The following is a 20,258-nucleotide window of genomic DNA, read 5'->3' as shown; positions in this document are numbered from 1 at the left end:
ATTGAAGAAAAGTCTTTAGCCAAGCTGAAAACAAAACTCTTCAAGGTTTTAAAAAGTAACTAAATATAAAGACCAAAAACATACAAAACAATCCTGGTCAACCATAAAATAATTTAATAAATACTTACAAGAAACACAAAAAGGATCTAAGGTGAAATTATTTAAACCTTAAAAAAATTTTTTTAAGTTGGTTAAGAAACAGAAAGGGATGACCAGAAGGTTAAGCCATTTACCTATGGCTTTAGGTAAATCAATATAGAACTATTTCCAAATAGCCATACACAAGCTGTCTTAATGCCTACAGAATTGGATTAATAAAAAATTATGACTGGGCACGGTGGCTCATGCCTGTAAACCCAGCACTTTGGGAGGCCAAGGTGGGCAGATCATGAGGTCAGGAGGTAGAGACCATCCTCACCAATGTGGTGAAACTCTATCTCTACTAAAATCCAAAAAATTAGCTGGGCATGGTGGCACGCACTTGCAGTCTCAGCTACTTGGGAGGCTGAGGCAGGGGAATCACTTGAACCCAGGGGACGGAAGTTGCAGTGAACCAAGATCCCACCACTGCAGTCCAGCCTGGTGACAGAGCAAGACTCCATCCTCCCCCCAAAAAAATATTATATTTAGATGTACAAGGCAAACAAATAAAGCATGGCTATCAGCCAATAGATCTTATTGTTTAGTCAGATTTATTGAGGTATAAATTCCATACAGTGAAATCCACCCTTTTTAATATAGTTCTACAAGTTTTGACAAATGCATATAATCATGTAACGAGGAATACAATCAATGTACAGAATAGTTCCAACACCCTTCAAATTTCCTCATGCCACTTTGTAGTCAGCAACTCCCTCCAACCCTAGGCTCTGGCAAACACTGACCTGTTCCATAGTTGTGCCTTTTCCAGAATGTCATATAAATGGAATCAATATAGTATGGACTTTTGATTCTAGTATCTTTCATTCAGCATAAAGGATTTAAGATTAGTCTATGTTCTTTTATGTATAAATACTTCATTCTTTTTTGTTGCTAAGTAATATTCCATTGAATGGATATACCACAGTTTGTTTATCCATTCCCCTGTTAATGGATTCTGGATAACTTCCAGCTTTTGTGATCATAAATAAAGCAATTATAGACATTTGCATGCAGGTTTTTGTGTAAGTATCTTTTCATTTCTTTTGGGTAATACTCAGGAGTAGAAGAGAGAGGCAGTCATATGGCATGGATATTTGCCCCCTCCAAATCTCATATTGAAATGTGATCCCAATGTTGGAAGGAGGGCCTGGTGGGAGATGCTTTGGTCATGAAAGTGAATCCCTCATGAATGTCTGAGTGTCATCCTGATGGTAATGAGTGAGTTCTCACTTTGTTAGTTCATACAAGACCTGGTTGTTTAAAGAGCCTGGCACCTCCCACTCTCTCCCTTGCTACCTCTCTAGCCATATGATATACCTCTCTCTCTTTGTTTTCCACCATGATGTGGGAGCTTACTGAGACCCTCGCCAGAAGCAGATGCTACTGCCATGCTTCTTATACAATCTGCAGAACCATGAGTCAAATAAATCTCTTTTCTTTATATATTGCCCAGTTTTGAGTATTCCTTTATAGTAACACAAATGGATTATAGATGGTATCAGTATATGTTTAACTTGGAAAGATATGCCAAACTGTTTTCCAAAATGGGCCTCTCACCAATCAAAATGGACATTTTGAGTTGCTTCCACTTTTTGGCTATTATGAATGATGCTACTATGAACACTTGTATATAAGTTTTTATGTGAACATATATTTTCAGTTGTCTTGAGAATATACCTAGAAGTGGCATTGCCGGGTCATATAACTCTTAGGCTAACCTCTTAAGAACTGCCTAATAATATTTTCCAAAGTAGCTGCACCATCTTACAATTGCACCAGCAGTGTATGAGGGTTTAAATCCTCACAAACATTTGTTATTATTTGCCTTTTTAAAATCATAGCCATCCTGTTGGGTGTGAAGTGGTGTCTCATTGTGGTTTTGATTCCATTTCCCTTATGACTAATAATGCTGAAAATCTTTTTATGTGCTTATTGTTTATCTTCTTTGGAGAAATGTCCATTCCAAACCATTTGCAGATTTTAAAATTGGGTTATTTGTCTTTTAATTTTTGAGTTCTTTTTATAGTTTAGATACAGGTCCATATCAAATTTATGACTTGCAAATATTTTCTCTTATTCTGTGGGTTGTCTTTTTACTTTCTTGGTAGTGTCCTTTAAAACATGAAAGTTTTGCATTTTGATTTATCTTTTTTTTCTTGTGCACTGGATGTCATATCTAACAAAACTAATGCATATTCAAGGTTATAAAGATTTATATCTGTATTATCTTCTGTATTATTGCTTTGCTGGATTAAATTTCTTTTTTTTTTTCTTTTTTAGGATTTTTGTGGTCTGTGTTCATGAGTGATATTAAATTGTAGGTTTTTCTTTTCCTTCAAATTTCTTCATTTAGTTTTGGCACCAGTGTAATGCTCATCTCAAAAAATGAATTGATTCCTCTTCTTTTGTTTTTTTTTGTGTACGTTTTCATAAATTTAGGGTTACTTCACTTCTAAATGTTTGGTAGAATCAATCAGTGAAGCCATCTGGGCCTAGAGTTGTCTTTGTGGAAAGACTTTAAACTGTGAATCCAATTTCTGTAATAGAGGTAGAATTATTCAGATTATCTATATCCCCTTCAGTGAGCATTGATAATTTGTGCCTTTTAAGAAATATGTGGGCTGGGCATAGCAGTTCATGCCTATAATTCCAGCATTTTGGAGGGCAGAGATGGGTGGATTACTTGAGGTCAGGAGTTTGAGACCAGCCTGGCCAACATGGCAAAACCCCATCTCTACTAAAAATACAAAAATTATCTAAGCATGGTGGCATATGCGTGTAATTCCAGCTACCTGGGAGGCTGAGGCAGGAGAATCGCTTGAACCTGAGAGGCAAAGATTGCAGTGAGCCAAGATCGCCCCACTACATTCCAGCCTGGGCATCAGAGTGAGACCCTGTCCCAGGAAAAAAAAAAAAATGGCTACTTTATTTAAATATCCTGAGCTTACAGACATAAAATTGTTTGTAAAATTATCTTTTTTTTTTTTTTACTATCTGTAGGATTTGTAATGACAACCCCTCTTTCATTTCTGGAAATGCATATCTTCTCTGTTTTTTTCTTCATCATTCTGGCTAAAAGTTTATCAATTTCATTGATTTTTTTTTTTTTTTCCAAAAAACAAGCCTTTGTTTTCATTGATTTTTCTCTCTTGTTTTTCTGTTTTCAATGTCATTGATTCTGTTCTTTATTTCTTTACTGTTGGTTTAACTTAATTTTTCTAGTTTCCTACAGTAACAAGTGGATCATATTTAGTCTTCTCTATTATAAGCACTTAGTGGTATAAATTGCCCTCCAAAGATTAATTTAGTTGCATCCCACAAATTTTGATACGTTGTGCTTTAGTTTTTATTCAATTCAACATAATTTTTAATATCCCTTGGGACTTACTCTTTGACCTATGAATTTGTTGGAGTATGTTATGTAATTAAGTAATTAATTGGCTTTCTTACCAATTTATAGTTTAATTCTAAAGTGGTCAAAGAACCCTAGTTGGCAAGATTTCAAATCTTTTAAGTTTATTGAAATTTATATGTTATGGCTCAAAATATGATCGATTTTGGTAAATATTCCCAATGTACTAGAAAAAGAATGTATATTCTACTGTTGTGGGATAAACTGTTCTGAAAAATCAATTAGATATACTTGGTTGCTAGTGTTTTTCAAAACTTCCATATCCTTACTGATGTTCTATCTTTTCTATCGGTTACTGAGAGAACAGTGCTTTAGTCTTCAACTATAACTATAAATTTATCTATTTCTCCTTTCAGTTCTATGAGCTTTTGCATCATTCTGAAGCTCTGTTTTTAGGTGTATACACATTATGAGTTATTAAGCTTTCTTGGTGAATTGACACCCCCCTCTTTTATCATTATGTAATACTCCTCTTTATCCATAGTAAGATTCCTTGTTCTGAAGGCTGCTTTGCCACATGTCAATATAGTCACTCCAACTTTAATTGGTAACTTAATGGTATACCTTTTACTATCCTTTTTACTTCTAACCTATTTATGTCTTATTTTTAAGGTTGTTTTTTTGTAGACAGCAAATAATTGTTGTTGTTTTTTTCAATCATCCCTGACTCTGGCTTTTACTTGGGGTGCTTAGGCCATTTAAATTTCATGTAATTATTGATGTCTATCATTATTATCATTATTTTTAGAGATGAGGCCTTACACTAGAGTGAGTGGTGCCATCATAGCTTACTGCAGCCTCAAACTCCTGGGTTCAAGTGATCCTCCTGCCTCAGCCTCCAAATGCTCTGGAATCAAAGGCATGAGACATCAGGACCACTTAAGGTATATTATTAATATGCTACTAATTATTGATGTGGTTTGTTTAAAATCAGTACTACCATTATCCTGGGTTTTTTTTTCTCATTTTCTGTCTGCTTTTCATTTAGTACTTTTTAATTCCTTTTATCTCCACTACTATTTTTATTATTTATTTTATTTTTGAGACAGGGTCTCACTCTTTCTTCTAGACTGGAATGCAGAGGTGTGATCACAGCTCACTGTATAGCCTTGACCTCTCCAGGTTTAGGTGATTCTCCTACCTTAGCCTCCCAGGAAGCTGGAACTACAGGTGTATGCCACCATGCCTGGCTAATTTTTATATTTTTTTAGAGATAGGGTTTCACCATGATTTCCCCCAGGCTGGTCTCTAACTGCTAAGCTAAGACAATCTACCTGCCTTGGCTTTCCAAAGTGCTGGGACTATAAGCATGAGCCATGGTGCCTGGCCTGTTTTTATTATTTATGCCTCTGTTTAAAAACTTCTAATCACTGCCCTAGTTTTATAATAGACATGCTTAATCAATCAACCTTCAAATACATTAAATAAGATCACCCAGTATATCTTTTTTGAGAAACTTGTGTCAAAACATGTAACTCAAGACGCTCTTAAAGAGCTTTTGTTTAACAGTAAATAAATAGGTTATAAAGATCTCCATATAATCAAAAATTTCTGTTCACTGAAGGAAGTGACTAAACCAATAAATACTGTCACCTAGTAAAAAAATTTTAAATTAACAATCATATAGTACTATGTATCACAGAATATATTTCCTTATTCTGGCTTTGAAACAATGTTGTAACATGCTTATTACTATTACCATTTAGTTTGATGAATGTTAAAAGTAGAAACTATTCAAATTCAGTAACAGAAGAATTAAAGAACTTTCAGTCTAGAGTAGATCTATGTCTTAAATGTAAGACCTATTTCAGTCTAGTCATACTAGACATTTTGAATCAATGCAAAATAGTATTGTTAAATATTCATTATTATTTTCATTTCATCCATGCAAGAAACCTAAGTAGTAGGTAGTAAAGGCATCATGTGACAGATGATGAAAATTAGGTTTATCAAAGTGACCTGTATACAGAGCCATTAAGCAGAAGAGCCAATATTAGAACCCAGGTTTTCTGATCTCATGCTAAGGAGAAGCTGAGAGTAGAATTTAAGGCTAGGCAGGTAAGAGCCACACAGTGCAACTTAAGGGTCTGAAGTCTCAATTCCCAACTGCTTGATTGGATTGGTTCAAAACCCAAATGAAATACATTGCCTACATATCCACATTTTCAATTATGCATCAACATTATAAATTATAACAATTATAATAATTATAAATTATTCAATTATGCATCAACTGCTTGATTGGATTGGTTCAAAACCCAAATGAAATACATTGCCTATATATCCACATTTTCAATTATGCATCAACATTATAAAGGATACTCATATTTATATGACTCAAAACTAACCTAATATTCAAATATTCATAAATTACATGAATCTTCTCAAACTGATAAGTAAACATCAATGAAACTGCTAAACTGGCCACTATATTTGAAAAGTGCTTAACAAATACTAGGTACACATACAACACAAGTTAAATACAGCTACATTTCAAAAAGAGAAGCCTAAGGAATCTCATGTTAATTTGACCAAAGGCTTTATCTATCTAAGAAAATAAAACAGTATACTTTCTTACCATAATATTATAGTTGACATTAATGGTCTCATCTTCATGGGGGGCATTCATCTGAACAGGTTTAACCTCATTCTTTCCTTTCCTTACAACATCATAAATGGGATTTCGCGGTCGCTGGTTCAGTAAAATTTTTTTTAGTTGTTTTTCCAGAAGTTGTGGAGCATCATTAACTACTTCAAAGACTCCATAATCTGCATTAAATCTAATTGCTTCTGAAAAGGTCTGCAATATAAATTTGTAGAAATTAAAACTTTTTTTAAACTTGGAAACTCACAGTCTCTAAGAAGACTTGAGGTTTACATACATGCATGCATAGCTCACAGAGTTTTGTGTTTTTAATCATTCTGGCTTCCTTTTTAGTAGCTACGAAATCCCTTGCCTAGAGGTCAGGGAATCCAATGAACTCTTCCTTGCCAATGTACTCATGCCACGAGTGTCATGGTATGTTGTGGTAGAAATTCCCTTTTTATAAACATCTTACCTCTGTGATTATTTGAAACTGGAAAGCAATATATACGTCACTCTGCAAAGCAATGTTATTCTCTTAGAAGGGGGTGGATCACTAGGGAAGAATGAGTAAAGGAAGAAATAATGCTCCCATTATATTTTTCATCCTTAGAAGCCATGAAAGCTAACCATCTCCCTTGTCCAAAAGGAGAAATTTAAGTACAATATATTCTTCAGTTAAGACTATTTCAACATCATCCTTCACACTGTGACAAAAAAGAGAGAATAAAGAAAATAACATTTCTGAGGCTTCTGTCAGTAATTCTAAATGCTGCCAACTTTCATTTAAAGCCAGTCAGTTGATATACAATGGTCAAGAGTCTTGAGTTTGAATGCCAGCTTGCCAATAAGTAGCTCTGCGACTCTAGGTGAATCACTGAACACCTTTGGGGCCTCCACTTCCGTAAGAAGTAAATGGAGAATTGGCCATGTCTTTTCCCATTTGTCCTCCAAATCTAGAATCAGGTCCCTTTTTCAGAATATTCGTTTATTTTAGGGTACCTTCAGTGAATTGACTATACATGTAGATTAATTTATAACACTTAGGCAAGTGGTAGAAGCCATTAAACTCTTCCCCTTGGATCAGTAAGTGTTCTAAGTAGAATACTAATTCAGGTTTTACTAAGGCATTGCTAGATATACCATAGTTGTAATTTAATAAATGGCAGAATTTCATAGTAAAATTAGAACTAGAAATATGTGTGTATATACATAAATTTTAATGTCAGATAATGTCACCTCTCTAAAGTTTGACTGTCACCACTTCTGAGGAATTTAAAGTACATGGATGATAGAATTCAAAATTAATATCAGTCCACAGTCTCAAAAGCCTTTGGACTAAGATTTTCTCCAAAAATGATAAGTATTGCTCAACGAGTAAGAAAGAATAATTAGCCATAAATTGTTTTTTTTACTTATAATATACATGTATTATGTACATTACAAAACACATTTATAACACATTTATTTATTTATTTATTTGGAAAAAAGAAAGAGAAAGAAAGAAAAAATAAAAATTAAAAAAAAAAAAGAATGAAGGAAAGGAAGAAAGGAAGAGGAAGAGGGAGAGAGAATGGAAGTGTTGCTTTATTGCCCAGGCTAGAATGCAGTCTAAAAATGGGTATTGAAAACCTCTTTTATACCAATAATTGTGCTTAATAATGGAGACAGGAAAAAATGATAGAAGAAAATAACAAACAAGCAGCAACCAATATTTCATTTAAACCTGTAAGTAGGTGTGATGTGGTGCTGATAAGAGTGTATATTTTGTGTATTTAAAGTGGAAAGTTCTATAAATGTTTATTAAGTTTACTTGTTCTGATCTTAGTTCAAGTCCTGGATATCCTTGTTAATTAGCCATAAATTGTATATAAAGTTTCTTCAATAGATATTTCATTAGTTGCCTACTGTCTTTCAAACATGGGATTCAAACAGGCACCATTTACCTAAATGCCATAAGTAGTACCCCTAAACTATGCTATCTCTAATCTAAAGAGATAAAAGAGTCTGCTGATACTGCAGATCAGATTTATCTGGTTGGAGAAAGGAACTTAATTAAACTTGGTAGAGAATGACATCAAATATTAATGGGGGTAGGAGAAATTAAACAATTTAAAGTGAAAGACCATCTGGAAAACATTTCTTCTAGTTCTGAGTATCGATGGAACAAGAGAACAAGATTGACTTTTATTTATTGTTTTCCTTTCTTTTTTTCTGCCTCCTACCCTCTGACCTGGTAGCCAGAGGGACACAGAGCTGTGATAATCCAAAGCAAAGAATGTTAATTAGTTGGTTCAATGGACAAATAAAACATTTCCTACTAATCAAGTAAAAAGTGCTCAAGTAAAAAAAATTAAGAGGGACTGTTGATACCATAAGACCCTAGTAATCAATCTTACTTAGTAGTAGTGAGTAGTTAAGGTATAGTTGGCAGAAATAATGAAGATGATAAGGACTATTGACTGAATGTCTATCATGTGCTAGGCATGTGATGGATATTTTGGTTTTTTTCTTTCCAACTTCTAGGTTTAAGGGGTATATGTGGAGGTTTGCTACATGGTTAAATTGCATGTTGCAGGGGTTTGGTGTGCAGATAATTTTGTCACCCGGGTAATCAGCATAATACTCAATAGGTCGTTTTTCAATCCTCACCCTCCTTCCACTCTCCATCCTCAAGTAGGTCCCTACAATAGTCTGTTGCTTCCTTCTTTGTGTCCATATGTACTCAATATTTAGCTCCCACTTCTAAGTAAGAACATGTGGTATTTGGTTTTCTGCTCCTACATTAATTTGCTTAGGTTAAAGGTCATGATGGACACTTTAAAAGCACTCTCTTGAATCCTTCCACATTCCCAACATAGCTCTTTACAAAAAAACTGATGGTAGGGATGGCTAAGTGATTGTCCATGGACTCAGAGCTATAATGTGCTAGATGATCATGGTTATGGAAACAAGTCTGTCTTGTCTCAAAGCAGAACATTTCTTCTTTACTACACTGCCTCACATATGACAAAACTAGTGTGTACTGATCACTTCTCTATGCCAAGTACTTGGCTAAGTAGTAATCCTATGAAGTTAGGGTAGCTGGGATTCAAAGTGTTTTGATTCCAAAGCCTATTCTCTTATCTACTCTGGTTTTGCTAGTAAAAGCACAGAGGTGTGAAGCAACACAGTGCATAGGATAACTAACTCTATGCAGCCTGATTCGAAAAAGGATAGCTGCATTGCCATGTATGTACCTATGCAACAATCCTGCATGATCTGCACATGTATCCCAGAACCTAAAGTACTATATAATTTTTAAAAAAGAATAGCTGTAGTTGGAATAGTTTAAGGAATAGAGAAGAAAGACTTGAAGTAGATAAGGTAGTATAACCAGATCACAGAAGGTTTTGCATGCCATTTTCAGAAATACGGGTTTTATCTTAACCCTCTAGGAAACAGGGAGGTATATGAACATCCTAAGCAGGGAAGTAACATAGTTACTTCTAATTTGTGTTTTAGGAAGGTTCTGGAGTGGTCTGGGGGATGTAATGGTTACTTCCCAGCTCATGAGCTGGTGGGGTCGGCTGCTAACATTCCACTGAGCAGAACCATTGCCACACTGGGGAGACCAGCTGTCACCTCGGAGCTACTGCTACTATGTTGCAACCAGTTTTCGTGTAGGAATTACTAACACTCTGGATGGGCTACTGGCCCTGTTACACACAGGGGCCAGGACAGGATTTAAAGCAGGCAGTTAACAATTACTTTTATATTTAACTTACAAAGCAAAATGACAGCCGAGAAAGGTTAAATGAATTCTTCATGGCTTTACAGCAAGTCCCTAATGAGCTTACAACAGAACTCTGGAGTTAGGACTATGAAACTGCTTTAAACCTAGGACTGACCACGTAATTTTAGTTAAGGCTCACTGTGGATGCTGTGGACTGCCACACTCAGGATCCATTCCAACCTCCTGAAATGAAAAGTCTGGAAAAGTAAAAACACTGCTTCTCAGACTCCCTACAGCTATGGATATGTGATTTAGGTTCTGCTACTCATATGCACTTATAAAAATACTTGAATTCTGAATGGAGCTAGAGGATAAAGAGGCAGAGGATATCCATTCTGAGGAAGAAAGTGTATGTAAGTACATAAAAGTGAGGAAGAGTAATGGGTTAAAAAGAAGTACTTTACAGAAACAGCACAGTAAAAATAGCAAAAGGAAAATTAGAATTCATTATGTTTATAATAAAATGACATGTAATATTTCTATTTATTATAAAAAAGAAATGTGAATGTATATGTAAAAATATTTACACTTTTTAAACTTAAGAATTTCTTTCTGTGGAATTAATTTAAATGGAACAGAGATCTTGCCAGGGAAAAATAAGTGCTTTTGTATTTGAAAAGCCATGCATTAGCTTAGATCTTGGAAGGTCTTTAAAAGCACTGTGATTCTAAGATTATAAAAGTGGCAAACAACTATTTCAAAGCTTCTCCCAGTTAATTCATTTTACCAATTGAAAGACCAAGTGCCAATTATTGCCCTAAACATAGAGGATACAAAGATGAATAAAACATTATTTCTGCCCTTGAAGGAACAAGTATATGATCTTTCATTTTTCTCTATGAAGAAGAGTCAACAAAATACTGAAATAAATTAAAACTTGTACAAATGCAAATGCCAAGGGAAAATATGTCCCCAGAGACAAGGGTAGTAATACTAGAATATCACGTCTGGTCTGGTTATCATACTTTAAAAGAGACTTGGCTAAACTAGAAACTCCAGAGAAAGATAAGCAGAAGGATTAAATTGGAGAAATGTTGCGCAAATCACTTTGCCTTTCTGAGACACATCAGTAAAAAGGGGTTGTAACTAGATAAAACCAAAGGTGCTTTCTGTGTTTGATACTCCATTGGTCCATGATTGACGTTCCAGAAAAAAAGTCTATATCTTCTGCTATTTAGTAAGAGCACCCAGCCCCACGATTCCTTTGTTAGTTCATTCATTTATTCAGTAAGTATTTATTTCATTCTTATTATCATAATATCTTATTTAATATATTGAGTGAGCCAATACAGGGCATCCTCCACAAAGCCCCAAATGAAATGAATAAGACAGAGATCCTGCCTCAGAGCACACATAATCCAGCAAAGGAAGACAGATAAGTAAATATAAACAGGCAGTAAAGACCCATCCTATGAGGGAAAAGGATGCAAAAGTCAGCACATGAGGTGAAATCATATTTAGTCAAGATCATCCATTAAAATCTTGAAAGCATTGATAAAGTTGTCTTCAACAATCTTCTCAAAAAGTTCGTAAGTCAGTTGTTCCTCTGGATTGAAATAGGTCACTGATTCTTCATTTACGGACTGGATAATGAAGGGGTGGGCTTGTGTTTAAAGCTCACACTGTACACAAAATATGTATGTTTAGCACTAGAATCACCCTTAGCATGATGAGATGACAACATACTGTAAGAGAAGGATGGATGACACCCAGTGACGGAAAGGCAGTTTCTCATCTTCCCTCTTACACCCTTTCCAGGACACATACACATAGATTGGCGCAACAGACAAAATCACTGTCACTCTTTAAATCACTCTTTATGTCACTCTTCAAATTTCATTCTCTCTGCAGAACATAAATAGTTCAATTTGAATAAGAATGAATGCATATTGCAACTCCAGTTTAACACAGAACAAGCATAATAGAATGTACAAAGTAATGTGATGGCACAGAAGGATTCATTAACTATTAATATATTCTGGAAATTAAGGAAGATGTATAGGGAAGGTGGGCTGCTAGAGTCGAATCTTGAAGGATGAACAGGCAATGTCAGGTAGACAAGGGAGAAGAGGGGAATTCAGCAAAAGTAATAGCCAATGCATCAAGATAAAGAAGCATGACACCTACCATGTACCCACAAAAACTAAAAATAAAAGATATAAGAGCATAAAATAATAGGTTACATTTGGTGAACTACAAGCAGTGAGATATGTTCAACTTTAATATTTGAGGGGAGAAGAGCAGAAATAAGACTGGAGAGAAAGGACGAGTTCGTTGAGGACCCACTATCATATGCTGGAACTCTCTCAACTTACACTATTAAACCAATGGTTCTCATAGGGTGGTTCCAAGATCAGCAATATCTCCATCACCTGAGATCCTGTTAGAAATGCAAATTCCCTCCTAAGCAAATTAATGCAGCAACAGAAAACCAAACACCATGTTTTCACTTATAAGCGGGAGCTAAACATCAAGGGCTCATGGACATAAATGGCAACAATAGACATTGGAGATGACTAGAGTGGGAAGGGAAGGATGGAGACGGGGGCTGAAAAACTATCGGCTACCATGTTCAGTACCTAGGTGAAGGAATTCATACCCTAAACCTCAGCACCGCACAATATACCTAGGTAACAAACCTGCACATGTACTCCCCTGAATCTAAAATACAAGTTGAAAAAGAACAAAAAAGAAGACATGCAACTTATCGGTCCCCTCCCTGTAACAAAAAACCCTGGGGGAGGAGCCCAGTATTTTGAGTTTTAACAAACCCTCTGATCATTCAAACGCATGCACATGTTTAAGAATCACAGCTTCACAACAAGGGGGAGCCACTGAAGAGTTTTTAGCTGAGGAGAGGCAGAATCCAGATGAAGACAAACTGCAAAGCCACATTCTGTTGGTTACTTCGTGCTGACTCTCATGGGTATTCGTATATGAGGTGGTGCCAGCTGTCTGTATTTGATACCTAGGAGAAAGTGCCCTGGTCTTTCGTTAGTACCCAAATTCTTGTTGTTTGCTTAAAAAGAAGCTCTCTTCAACGTCCTTTGTTTTTACCATTTCTAAGCTTATCTATAACGCTCCTACAGTTTAGTAAGTAACAATACAAGACACATAAGGTATGAAAGACAGAAATGAATGATGTAGGAAGTATTTTATCCAAAAAGCTGAGCTGGCTGATTTAGAGAATGCTCAACTTTGAATCATATGACAGGAAAAACCTTCAGTTTGAGCTTCAAACCCAATACTCCATAAGATGTTACAGGCTGTTCTTTTCCTTACTTAATTTTCTTATTTCAAGGATATCATTTTCCAAATATTCCAAAATGAATTGACCGGAAGGTGGTGAAAGCTAACTTTGTAGTACTAGTCATCCATGTGCGAAAAATATTTTCACAGAAAAAGCAAGAGCATGAAAATATTTTTACCACAATAAATTGCTGGTTCCACGTTTCTTTGAAAAGGGGAGGGGAAAAAAACCTGTGAGTAATTAGTGATGTACTTAAACTGCCAGCCCAGCACCAGTGAAACTCGCCGGGTGCCAAATTATTTAGCTGAACAGTATTTAAATTAGAAACCAATGACTAGGTTAATTTAATACATGTTAATCTCTGCTCCAACTCTGTCTTTACTAATTGAGCTCCAAAGCTATATTTTAAACATGCATCCCTATTCAGTGAATGGAAAACATCTGACTACTTGAATGTAACAAGTCAGTTACCAATAACAACTTCTTTTAATCTAAGTTTTATTGTCATTTTAGATGTTTAACCATAAACTGTTTATTAGACATTTTCACCAATGGGATGGAAGGAATAATGTTCCACATAAAATGTATAGAAAATATCCTTACTTAATAAATGACTTAGGTAATTTGAGTGCTGTAAGTTTGAGCTACAAGTCTTATCAAAACAGCCAGAGGTATAAACACTGAACTAAGCAGTTTCCTAGAGCTCTATCAACACCTGTAAAAATCAATTTCTGAGTATTTAGATTTTGGCAAGGGAAGACCCTAACCCTTCATCTCCCTTCATCCCATACATTCCCCCAACATATACTCTTTCTCTCCCCACTAGCCCCCCACAACAATCCATCTAGCATATAACTCCTTCATAAAGCTGCAAGAAATTATAATTGTTTACAGATTTTAAAAAGTGTGGAGAATCAGTCCAAAAAAACAAGTTATGGTAAAATTCCAACAGCGCATAGCTAAGCACGGTCTGGCAAACACATGGCATACCTATCCTTGCAAGAAGGGTATAGAACAGGCCACCCCTTCAGCTTCTGCAAACCATAAATGTCACAAATATTTGAAACCACCCACAGAGGACCAACCTAAATCTATGTGGGCTCATCTACTCAATCCCACAACAGTCACTGAGCATAAAACACACAAAACAAAGCCAAAAGGAAAAAAATGTTTTCACACTATAGCACAGAAGAAAACTTAATAAGCAAACACTTGTCCATAAAGAGTTGACAGCAAAAAACCTCCCAGACACTAAATGAAAACAATATCTGAATGTGAACTTGGCACAAGAACAAACGGAATGAAGTTATGAAAGCTAGGATTTGGAAAGTGCCATAATCATTTATAATAGCAGCAACTGTCCTGGATTCCCCTCATCAAAAAATAACATCGAGGCAGGCTACCAGCCACCAGTTTCTGGATCTTACAATGTGTCCCAAGGGGTATAATGGTATAATGGAAAGAAATAGTGTAGGAGCCAGAACGCCTCATTCCTAGGCCCATTTCTACCACGATTCGGTTATGGGACCTTGGGCATGTCATTACAGATATGGAAAACATCTCAGAAGCCATCTTAGAGTGACCTAAGGGCCCTGTATCTACAGTCTAGGGCTTGGGCTATTGTTTTTGATGGGGGCTGTGAGTTGGGGGTGGGTGAGGAAAGGAGGCAGGAGAAAAAATTAGAAGGTTTACTTGTTTATATTAAGTATCTTACATGGAAGATGTTGAAATGAAAACAGAATCATAATCAAGAAGCTTTGGGAGATACAGAAAAGACCTGTCCTTACCCTCAGAAAAATTACAATGTAGCTCCTGAGATAAACAGAGAAGGAAATTTTCTTCGGTCAACAAAGTCCAATCTCCCACCATAGATACATATATATATAGATAGATAAACACACACACACACACACACACACACACACACACACACACACACACATCCCCGGTATTCTCATTATTTTCTCACCTCTACCTGAACACCTCCAATCACATGAAGTTTACTCCTTCACAAATCAGCCCATTTGTTAGAAAATAAATTCTAAAGTTCCTTCTAATGGTAAGTGAAAATCAACTCAATTTTCTTCACAAATGTTGACCCTCATTCTGCACTCTAGTTTCACAAAATATGTTAACCCTTCTTCCTCAATCAAATCATAAAATATTTGAAAAGGACTACTCCATCCCACCCCTGCCACCCATTCCCAAGCCAGGTTAAACACCAAACTTCTTTCAACCCTTCATTTGGCATGGTTTCCAAAGTGATCACTGGCTAAGTTTCCCTGAGTCTGGTTTGGCAGAGCAACTTTTAACATGTGGCACCAAAAATGGAACACAACTGGCCAACATGGTGAAACCCCATCTCTACTAAAAATACAAAAATTATCTGGGTGTGGTGGCGTGCGCCTGTAGTCCCAGCTACTTGGGAGGCTGAGGCAGGAGAATTGCTTGAACACAGGAGGCAGAGGTTGCAGTGAGCCGAGATCACGCCACTGCACTCCAGCCTGGCGCCTGGCAACAGAACAAGATTCTGACTAAGAAAAAAAAAGGAACACAACATTCCAAGTGCAGTCTGACAATTCAACCCTATTCAAAGAAACATTTATTGAGTGCATTCTGTGCTCAAGACTAATATTTTTCTTGATCTTGACTACACTTCTATTGACTACACTATCCTTAAAATCACATAGCGTTGTTTGTTGTAGTCCATTTCATACTACTAGAATAAAAACAAGACAAGATTATCTTATCCAAATCATCAGTTTACTCCTCCGCTGCCAGTTCTATAGACATTATAGCATAATGGGACAATCAAAAGTTTTGAGCCCTTTGAACCTGTGTGGACCATTATTTACTAGATGAGTGACGTAATACTGGAACTTGCAACTTTTCATCCAACTCTCTCTCTCTCTGATAAAAATAATTTCAAAAAGGCAAAGCCAATGACAGATTTGTGTAGCACATAAGACTATCCTCTAGATTGACGATCCACCAATCCCATTAAAGAGTGATTGCCTGTTATGCTTCAGGAATGAAAGGTGAGATGGTCTAATTAGTGAAGGAAAAGAAAAGAAAGCACTAAACCTGTGCCAGACACTTAATATACATTACCTCATTTCATAATAATCTTGTAAGATAGTCCTATTGTCTTCACAGAGAAAGAAATCAAGGAATTAAGTAAGCAAGGTTTCTAAGATCACACCAGTAAGAATGGAAGAGCTGGAATCAAATACAGTTCTCTCACTCCTATTACCAACCATTACATGGTGAGATTTGAGCGTGGGAAGAAGTATGGTCAAGATGGATTGGTGGGCTAGGGGAGGGAGGAGAGAGTGTGCAGGATGGCACAAGTAGTGTGAAGCAAGAAATAAAGCCAAAAAGATTAAGTTAAAGCCAAATTACAAAAGGTCTTGAATTGCATACTACCAAGTTTGGAAATCAATCTGTAGGTTATTAAAAATCAACCCCTGCTGGTTATGTTTAGTGAACCAGTTCAAATATTTGAAAGCTAATTTCACAGATAATGATAAGGTCTTTGGAGACAAAGCACTACAAGTGGAGCATGTGTTGAGGTTTTTATTTTAGATAGGGTTGTTAGGGAAGGCTTTCTAAACTGAAGGAATTTAAGTCAGGGAGAAAGTGATACAGATATCTCAGAGAAGAGCATGCCAAGTTGAAAGACTCTGAGTATATTTGGCATATGCATGCTTGAGAAACATAAAGAAGTCAGTCAGATTGGAAAGTAAGCAGGAAATATAGATCAAGAGATAACAAGAGCCTAATCATATAGGATTCTGGATTTTATTGTTAGTGTAATGAGAAGTCCCTAGACAGGGATTTGAACAGAGCAGGAAGTAACATGATTCAATTTATTATTTTTAGAATACTTTATGGAAATCATGATATATTAATTTATGGTTCCCTAAAATTCCAATCTATAACTATCAGAAAAAAAAAAGAGAGAGAGAGAGAGATTAGTTTGGCATACTTACTCTCAGTAATCCTATTCTGGCTTCCAATTCTTAGCTAATTGCTTACAAACCAAACCTTACTAATCTGTTCTAGAATTTTGCCAGACACTTGGCTTGAGAATACACCATTCCTTCTCCTTCCTGCCCCCAGATTCTTTTTGAAAACGCATGACAACATTTTCTCTTCTTTTATCTTGTAACGTGAAGAATGGGTAGTTAATAGTAGACTGTGTGATCCTGAATGTAGATGCAAAAGGAACTCAAAAAAAAATAAAAATAAAAAAGAGGCGGTAAAAACAGAAGGATTTGGAGAGATGAAAAACAGGAAAAAGGCAGCCCAGGTGAGTGCATGGGACACACAAAGGGGTCAAACTTCAGGTCTTGCTCAGGAGGAATAAAAACATGATTACATAGATAGAATTCAATAGAAATAACAGTCATATCACCTAAAGTCTGAAAGAAAACAGAAAAATGGCAATGTCTATTCTGACTGGATGGCGGGATTATCACATTTTTGGTAAACTGTTTATACTATTGTTATGTCATTTCTTTTTTTTTTTTCCTTTTTTTATTGCATTTTAGGTTTTGGGGTACATGTGAAGAATATGCAAGATTGTTGCATAGGTACACACATGGCAGTGTGATTTGCTGCCTTCCTTCCCCTCAGCTATATCTGTCATTTCTCCCCATGCTATCTCTCCCCACTTCCCCACCCCCCCGTCCCTCCCCCATTTCCCCCCAAAGGACCCCAGTGTGTGATGCTCCCCTCCCCGTGTCCATGTGTTCTTATTGTTCAACACCCGCCTATGAGTGAGAACATGCGGTGTTTGATTTTCTGTTCTTGTGTCAGTTTGCTGAGAATGATGGTTTCCAGGTTCATCCATGTCCCTACAAAGGACACGAACTCATCGTTTTTGATGGCTGCGTAATATTCCATGGTGTATATGTACCACATTTTCCCTGTCCAGTCTATCATTGATGAGCATTTGGGTTGGTTCCAGGTCTTTGCTATTGTAAACAGTGCTGCAATGATCATTCATGTGCATGTGTCCTTATAGTAGAATGATTTATAATCCTTTGGATATATACCCAGTAATGGGATTGCTGGGTCAAATGGGATTTCTATTCTTAGGTCATTGAGGAATCGCCACACTGTCTTCCACAATGGTTGAACTAATTTACACTCCCACCAACAGTGTAAAAGTGTTCCTATTTCTCCACACCCTCTCCAGCATCTGTTGTCTCCAGATATTTTAATGATTGCCATTCTAACTGGTGTGAGATGGTATTTCAATGTAGTTTTGATTTGCATTTCTCTAATGACCAGTGATGATGAGCATTTTTTTCATAGGTTTGTTGGCCTCCTGTATGTCTTCTTTTGTAAAGTGTCTGTTCATATCTTTCGCCCACTTTTGAATGGGCTTGTTTGTTTTTTTCTTGTAGATCTGTTTTAGTTCTTTGTAAATCCTGGATATCAGCCCCTTGTCAGATGGGTAGACTGCTAAAATTTTTTCCCATTCTGTTGGTTGCCGATTCACTCTAATGACTGTTTCTTTTGCCGTGTAGAAGCTGTGGAGTTTGATTAGGTCCCATTTGTCTATTTTGGCTTTTGTTGCCAACGCTTTTGGCATTTTGGTCATGAAGTCCTTGCCTACGCCTATGTCCTGAATGGTTTTGCCTAGATTTTCTTCTAGGGTTTTTATGGTGTTAGGTCTGATGTTTAAGTCTTTAATCCATCTGGAGTTAATTTTAGTGTAAGGTGTCAGGAAGGGGTCCAGTTTCTGCTTTCTGCACATGGCCAGCCAGGAAGCATTCCCTTTGAAATCCGGCACTAGACAAGGATGCCCTCTCTCACCACTCCTATTCAATATACTACTGGAAGTTCTAGCCAGAGCAATCAGGCAAGAAAAAGAAATAAAGGGTATTCAAATAGGAAAGGAGGAAATCAAATTGTCTCTATTTGCAGATGACATGATTGTATATCTAGAAGACCCCATCATCTCAGCCCAAAATCTCCTGAAACTGATAAACAAATTCAGCAAAGTCTCTGTATACAAAATCAATGTGCAAAAATCACAAGCATTCCTATATACCAGTAACAGACTTAAAGAGAGCCAAATCAAGAACAAACTGCCATTCACAATTGCTACAAAGAGAATAAAATACCTAGGAATACAACTAACAAGGAACGTAAAGGACCTCTTCAAGGAGAACTACAAGTCACTGCTCAACGAAATAAGAGAGGACACAAACAGATGGAGAAACATCCCATGTTCATGGTTAGGAAGAATCAACATCGTGAAAATGGCCATACTGCCCAAAGTAATTTACAAATTCAATGCTATTCCCATCAAGCTACCAATGACCTTCTTCACAGAACTGGAAAAAAACACCTTAAACTTCATATGGAACCAAAAGAGAGCCCACATAGCCAAGTCAATTCTAAGCAAAAAGAACAAAGCAGGAGGCATCACACTACTGGACTTCAAACTATACTACAAGGCTACAGTAATCAAAACAACATTGTACTGGTACCAAAACAGAGATATAGACCAATGGAACAGAACAGAGGCCTCAGAGGAAACACAACATATCTACAACCATCCGATCTTTGACAAACCTGACAAAAACAAGCAATGGGGAAAGGATTCCCTGTTTAATAAATGGTGTTGTTATGTCATTTCTATACTTTAAAATAGGATTTTTAAAAAAGAAAGGGAATTTATTTATTTTCCACAACACATCAATCTAATCACAAATCCCAAGACACTGAAATTTAAATGTTGAGAAACTAACATTAGGCCTACATAGAGATTTTTTCTATTTAAAATTTCACAAATGTATTTGTTTTGGAGGGAGAGTGGAGACTGCAGAGCCCATGGGGTTCTACATAACCTAGAAGAGCAATTCTGGCAATTTTGTGATGCTACTGAGTTTTGTATAAGGTACAACTGAACAACGAAAGAGTCAGACCAAACAAGAACTTCCTGAGTATCCTGTGATGTCACTCAGGCTTGTTCTTGGAAAGGGAGCAGGGGCTTTGGTGTGTCAATTTAAATTCCATAATGCAGTGAGCCATGATTGTACCATTGTACTCCAGCGTGGGTGACAGAGCAACACACACT

The 20,258-nt window shown here is 36.5% G+C and overlaps 1 protein-coding gene across 8 annotated transcripts in view; it reads right to left on the bottom strand.

Annotated features, from left to right (window-relative positions):
* The window catches only part of RGS22 (regulator of G protein signaling 22), a 166,487-nt gene that overhangs the window by 133,107 nt on the left and 13,122 nt on the right, over positions 1 to 20,258 (bottom strand). For all 8 annotated transcript variants that reach the window (XR_012514043.1, XR_005578274.2, XM_003943028.4 and 5 more), the window contains exon 4: positions 6,132 to 6,353. Coding sequence is in view for 6 of the 8 variants with exons in the window: in XM_003943028.4 (XP_003943077.1) it covers positions 6,132 to 6,353 (222 nt within the window). In the remaining 2 variants the exon portion in view is untranslated. The remainder of the gene's footprint in view (positions 1 to 6,131; positions 6,354 to 20,258) is intronic.

The sequence above is a fragment of the Saimiri boliviensis genome, chromosome 15 (assembly GCF_048565385.1).
Source record: "Saimiri boliviensis isolate mSaiBol1 chromosome 15, mSaiBol1.pri, whole genome shotgun sequence".
In the NCBI taxonomy this organism is placed as follows: domain Eukaryota; kingdom Metazoa; phylum Chordata; class Mammalia; order Primates; family Cebidae; genus Saimiri; species Saimiri boliviensis.
Note: the sequence above shows the minus strand (reverse complement) of the source record. Positions and strands in the feature narration are given on the sequence as shown.